General features: G+C 62.0%; 1 protein-coding gene across 1 annotated transcript in view; it reads right to left on the reverse strand.

The window, feature by feature from the left end:
• Positions 1–5,491, reverse strand: part of LOC116959822 — a 5,783-nt gene extending 292 nt beyond the window's left edge. The window contains exons 1-6 of the mRNA XM_042802807.1: positions 5,208–5,491; positions 4,077–4,391; positions 3,771–3,827; positions 2,396–2,788; positions 1,217–1,362; positions 5–113 (exon numbers count right to left, since the gene is read on the reverse strand). Coding sequence (XP_042658741.1) covers positions 5–113; positions 1,217–1,362; positions 2,396–2,788; positions 3,771–3,827; positions 4,077–4,391; positions 5,208–5,280 — 1,093 coding nt within the window. The 5' untranslated portion in view covers positions 5,281–5,491. The remainder of the gene's footprint in view (positions 1–4; positions 114–1,216; positions 1,363–2,395; positions 2,789–3,770; positions 3,828–4,076; positions 4,392–5,207) is intronic.
• Positions 5,492–6,041: the final 550 nt, after the last annotated feature.

A 6,041-nucleotide genomic window follows, 5' to 3' on the forward strand; every position in this document is an offset into this window, starting at 1 on the left:
GTACCTGCTTTCCCGGGATAAAATAGTCCCGTTTGCTCGCTTCCAGGTGCCTTCGACCTCCTCATCCCTGATGCCGAGCCAGGAGGAACTTCGCAGCACGTCCGGACGTGATCCTGGGGACAAAGGCAGCGTCACCCCATGGCAGAGCCCCCCCTGGGGACAGAGGGGGACAGCAGGTCCTGGTGGCAGGTAGGACCTGATGCCACATCCCCCCTTAATACCCCACACTCCCCACTGCTGGCACAACCTCTGCTCTGGAGTCAGGGGCGCGCGGGGGAGTTTGGGGTTTTTTTGGGTGCTGGGGGACAGTTCAGAAGAGGTTTGGGGTCACGGACGGCAGGGTGAGGGTCCGTGGGGCGCTACAGCTGGGGTTAAGGTTGAGTTATGCACAGGTTTGGGGTCACAGTTATGAAAAATGAGGATTAAAAATTAGAGCTTTATTGGGGTCTGGGCTATTAGGGCTAGTTTAAGTCCTATATATTTAGGGTCAGGACCTCATTGGGACCTGGACTAGCTTAGGGTTAGCTTAAGTCCTGTGTATTTAGGGTTAGGGCTGGGTTAGGGCCCCGTTAGGGTCTAGAGTAGCTTAGGGTTAGCTCAAATCCCATATATATGTGAGATTAGGTTTGGGACAGAGTGAGGTGTAGGATCGGAGTAGGGTTATGGTTAATCAGATTAGGGTTATGGTCAGGCTTAATGTTAGGGACAGGGTTGAGGTCGGGGTTATTGTTAGGGATAGGGTCAGGGATATGGTAAGGGTTAGATCCAGGGTTAGGATTAGTTTTAAGGTCAAGGATAGGGTTAGGGTCAGGTTTAGGGTTAGGGGTAGAGTTAGGGATAGGTTTCGTCTGGATTTGGTTCAGTATTGGGGTTATGGCTCTATTAGGAATGGTGTTGGCCTTAATTGTATAAGTGTTAGGTACTAGAATAAATTTAGGGTTAGAGTGACAAAATTTAGGTAAACCTTAGGGTGAGGGCTGAGCGGCACCCACCCATGAGAAAAATAGGGTGACCATAAAGCTCTTGGAGGGTTCAGGGCAGGGTTTATGGGAATCATGTGAGGCTTCTAGCCACTCCTTGTCCCCTAGAAGATCATCCCCTCCCCACAAAGCCCACCTCAGGCACCACAGTGTCCCACCTCATCACCCCCCTGGGATCCGTCCCCCCCGGATCCGTCCCCCCTGGGTCTGTCCCCCCCAAATCTGTCCCCCCTCACCTTCTCCTCGGGGCTGTCCACCTCCAGGAGCTGCGTGCCCAGGGCCGAGCAGAAGCTCTGGGCGTTATCCCAGGAACTCGCCGTCTTGGAGTAGAAATAGCAGGAGTTCCTGAAATAGGTCCAGCCCTTGGAGCAAGGGGGACAGCCTGGGGACGTGGGGGGGACACAGAAAAAGGGGTGGTCACCCCCAAACTAGGGCTGTGAGACCCCATAGACCAGGGACAACCCCGGCCAGAGACACGACCCCGGTACTTGAACTTCCCCACTGGGTTAACATTACAGCTGGGTTAGGTTTATTTGGGTTAAATCCTATATATTTAGGGTTAGGACTGGATTAGGGTCCCATTGGGATTTAGGCTGGGTCAGGATTTGGTTAAATCTGGTATATTTAGATTTATAACTGGATTAAGGTCCCGTTGGGTTTTGGGTTTAGCTTGATACGTTCAGGTTACAACTGGGTTGGGGTTAGGGCCGTGCAGAATGTGGGGATAAATTAGGATTATTTTAAATCCTATAAATTTGGGTTTATGGCTGGGTTAGGGTTAGGACCCCACTGGGATTAGGGCTAGTTTAGGATTCATTTAAATCCTATATACTTAGGGTTAAATCTGGGTTAAGGTTAAGGCCCTGCTGGCATTAGGACTAGTTTACAATTAATATAGCTCCTGTATGTTTAGGGTTAGGGCTTGATTAGGATTATTGGGATTTGGGCTAGATTAGGGTGAGTTTAAATTCTATATATTTAAGGCTGTGAATGGTTTATGCCTAAGGCCCTGCTGTGGTTTGGGCTAGTTTAGGGTTAGGTAAAGGCGCATATATTTAGGGTTTGAGCTGGGTTAAGACCCCGTTGAGGCTTGACCTCGCTTAGGATTGGGTTAAAGCACACACATTTAAGGCCTGAGCTGGGTTAAGGGTTAAGGTTTAGCCGAGGGCCAATGTCACTTGGGGTGAGGTTAAGCATATTTAGTTACATCTGCAGTGGCATTAGGACCCCGTTCAGGTTTGGGCTTTCTTAGGGTTGGGTTCAGTCACCCTAAATGTAAGGGTAGGGCGGGTGTAGCGCCCCGCTGCAGCCTGAGCTTGGCTTCAGCTGTGTCCGTGCCAGGTTAACGCGGACTTTCCCGCAGCGCAGGGTTAGGCAAAGCCCTAAATATTTGGGATAAAGGTGCCGGGACTGACAGGAGAGGGAACAGACGTCGTCCTTGCTGCCGTGGACCACCCAGCGGCTCCACTCGCGGTCCCCGGTGTAGAGCATCACCGTGCGCTGCAGGTTGTTGCCGTAATTGAAATAGAGCTGGTAGCCGGCGAGCGCCAGCAGCCCGCCGTGGTGGCACTCCCAGCGCTGCAGCTCGCCGTCGTCCCGGCACGGCTCCAGCCTGACCAGGGCCAGGTTTTGCCCCCGGGTCGCCGTGAGGCAGCGCTGGCTCTCCCCGGCCCGGAGCCGGTCCCCGTGGAACCACTGGAACCGCTGCGCGGCCGCCTCGGGCCGGCACGGGGTTGCCACCAGGTGCTGCCCGCTGGCCTCCACGCACTTGCGGTGGTCTTCGTTGTACAGCAGGAAGGAGCGGGAGGCTGCCCGGAGGTTCCCGGTGAATGGGGGGGGGACGTGGGGATGTGGGGGGGAAATGTGGGGTTGGGGGGGAAACGTGGGGAATGGGGGGACATGTGGGGATTGGGGGGACAGGCATGTGGGGATTGGGGGGGACACGTGGGGATTGGGGGGACACATGGGCATGGGGGGACACACAGAGATTGGGGGGGACACGTGGGGATTGGGGGGGGACATGTGGGATTGGGGGGACAGGCGGGGATTGGGGGGGACACGGAGGGATTGGGGGGAAACGTGGGGATTGGGGGGGGACATGTGGGATTGGGGGGACAGGCGGGGATTGGGGGGGACACGGGGGGATTGGGGGGAAACGTGGGGATTGGGGGGAAACATGGGGATTGGGGGGGACATGGGGGGATTGGGGGGAAACGTGGGGATTGGGGGGAAACATGGGGATTGGGGGGGGACATGTGGGGATTGGGGGGGAAACGTGGGGATTGGGGGGGGACATGTGGGGATTGGGGGGAAACGTGGGGATTGGGGGGGGACATGTGGGGATTGAGGGGAAACGTGGGGATTGGGGGGGGACATGTGGGGATTGGGGGGAAATGTGGGGATTGGGGGGGGACATGTGGGATTGGGGGGACAGGCAGGGATTGGGGGGGACACGTGGGGATTGGGGGGGGACATGTGGGATTGGGGGGGACACATGGGGATTGGGGTGGGACATGTGGGATTGGGGGGGACACGTGGGGATTGGGGGGACAGGCAGGGATTGGGGGGGACATGTGGGGATTGGGGGGAAACGTGGGGATTGGGGGGAAATGTGGGGATTGGGGGGGGACATGTGGGGATTGGGGGGGACACATGGGGATTGGGGGGACACGCAGGGACTGGGGGGACACACGGGGACTGGGGGGACACGCAGGGACTGGGGACACATCCGTGGGTGTCACCGTGGGAAGAGGAGGGGGGACACACGGGGCGGGGGGGACACACACGCACCCACATTCGGCAGCTGCTTCATCTTCTCTGCCTCCAGCGTCTCCGTCAGGGCTGCGACTGGGGGTGCAGGGGGGGGACACGGGGCGGGGGGGGGACACACATGTCACTGTCATCGCAAGGCGCGGGGTGTCCCGGAGCTGATGCCGCGGTGGGGGTGGGTGAAGGGCTGGTTTGGAGGGGTGCTGAGAGGGTGCTCTGGAGCCCCCCAACACCCCAATCACCTTCCCCCCCCCAGCAGCCCCGGCGGCGTCTCCCCAGATGGAAGTGGACACCCCCCCCCCCCCCCAAACCCCGGGGGCTACTCACTGCGCCGCGAGCCGATGGCGAGGAAGAGGATGTTCATCAGCACCGAGACCCCCAGGGCCACGGTGCCCACCAGCACCAGTTTCTCCCTGGAGCAGCACCCCGACGCTGGGGGGGGGCGGTGAGGGAGAACCGGCCCCCGCTTTGGGCAGAGCTGGGGGGCACCGGCTGTAACGGCCGCGGGGCTTTGTCCCGGCGCTCCTGCCGTCGCCCGTGTCGTACTTGGGGGGTCGGGTAAGTCCTTCTGGCTTGGCGCGGCGAGGGGGGGGTCCAGGGGCTCGTAGGGGTTTTCCTCGGGGGGGTACAGGTCGCTGCAGGCTGGGGGACACGCACACACACACACAGAGCAGTGACAGCACTTGGGGGGGGCTGTCCCCCTTCCCAGTGCCACCGTGATCCCTGGGGACTCCCCTTGAGGACGAGGGAGGGGGATTCCCCACCCCCCCACCCCAGTTCCACCTCTTTGGGGACACCCCCCCCCCCAAATTGGGCAGCAGGGGAGGGGGATTCCCCCCCCCTCAAAGTGTCTCTGATCTCCCCAGGGATCACCCTTGAGCACTGAGGATGGGAATGGGGGTCCCCTTGGGTGCCACCGCCTGCCCTGGGGACCCCCTCTTTGGGTGTTGGGGGTGGGAAAGTGTCCCCCGGGGGTCACCAACCACCCCAGGGCCCCCCCACCCCCCCAGACACAAAGATGGGGATCCCCCTCAGTGCCATTGCCCACCCTGGGGACACCCCTCAGGGACCAGGGATGGAAGTGGGGGTCCCCCTCAGTGCCCCCTCTGGGGCACCGGCGATGGGGGGGTGCCACCACTTGCCCCAGTGCTCCCCCCCCCTCACCCAGGTGGGCACTGGGGCTGGAGATCGGGGTCCCTCCCTGGAGCCACAGTCCCTCTTGGGGACCCCCCCTCAGACACCAGGGACGGCAGAACCCCCCTGGGTGCCACCGCCCGCCCTGGGGACCCTTTTTGGGCACTGGCACAGAGATTGGGGGGGGGGGTGTGTGTGCGTGTCCCCCCCCACCCCCCCAGGCAACTCTGAGACCCCCAAAAAGGACATGGGGGTGTGCGTTGGGGACAGCGGGACTGCTGAGCTCCCCCCCCCCCCCCCCCAGCACCCCAGGGTGCTCCCTACCTTCCCCATCGCCGGGTCCCAGCACCCACATTTGCCCCCGCTCGGTTCGGCTGGACTCGACGTTGCCGTACATTGTCCCCGCGGTGCCGAAGAGTTGTCCCCAACGGGTGTCCCCCCTGATAAAGCCTGCAGGAAGCGGGGGGGGGGGGGGGGGGGGGGGGGGCGGGAAAAGGGGGGTGCCGGATGCACCCCACGCCAGGGATGGGCCTCAAAGAGGCCCCCCCAGCACCCAGCGGCTCCGTCCCTGCACCCTGAGGCTTGGCTGGAGGTGGCACCGCCTGTGACAGTCCCCAGTCCCCGGGGGGGGGGTTGCGGGGGCACCCAAGGGTGCTGCCAGGTTGAGGCGGTGGGATGGGTGCTGGGCGGCATGTGGGGGGCTTGGGGAGAGCAAAGGATGGGTGTCCCCGTGCCAGGGTGTCCCTATGCCTGGGGTGTCCCTGTCACCAGGGTGTCCCCACGCCCGGGGTGTCCCCATGCCCAGGGTATCCCCACACCCAGGGTGTCCCCATGCCCGGGGTGTCCCTGTCCCCAGGGTGTCCCCATGCCCGGGGTATCCCCACACCCAGGGTGTCCCCATGCCCGGGGTGTCCCTGTCACCGGGGTGTCCCCATACCCAGCACATCCCCGGCGTCTACCCACACCAGGGTGCTCCCACGCCCATCCCAGGACCCACGGGTGACCCCGAGGTGGGAGCCTGTCCCCACGCCGGCTCTGGCCACGCAGGAAGAGCTGGGTGCTATCAGCACCCACCAGCCCCGACCGCGGGTCCCCGGCCACCCGCCGGCACCCGGCTTATCGCACCCAGCGGGAGCGGGCACCCAGCGCCGCGGGGTG

This window comes from Tyto alba, unplaced genomic scaffold, assembly GCF_018691265.1.
Source record: "Tyto alba isolate M040663 unplaced genomic scaffold, T.alba_DEE_v4.0 Super-Scaffold_4, whole genome shotgun sequence".
Taxonomy (NCBI): domain Eukaryota; kingdom Metazoa; phylum Chordata; class Aves; order Strigiformes; family Tytonidae; genus Tyto; species Tyto alba.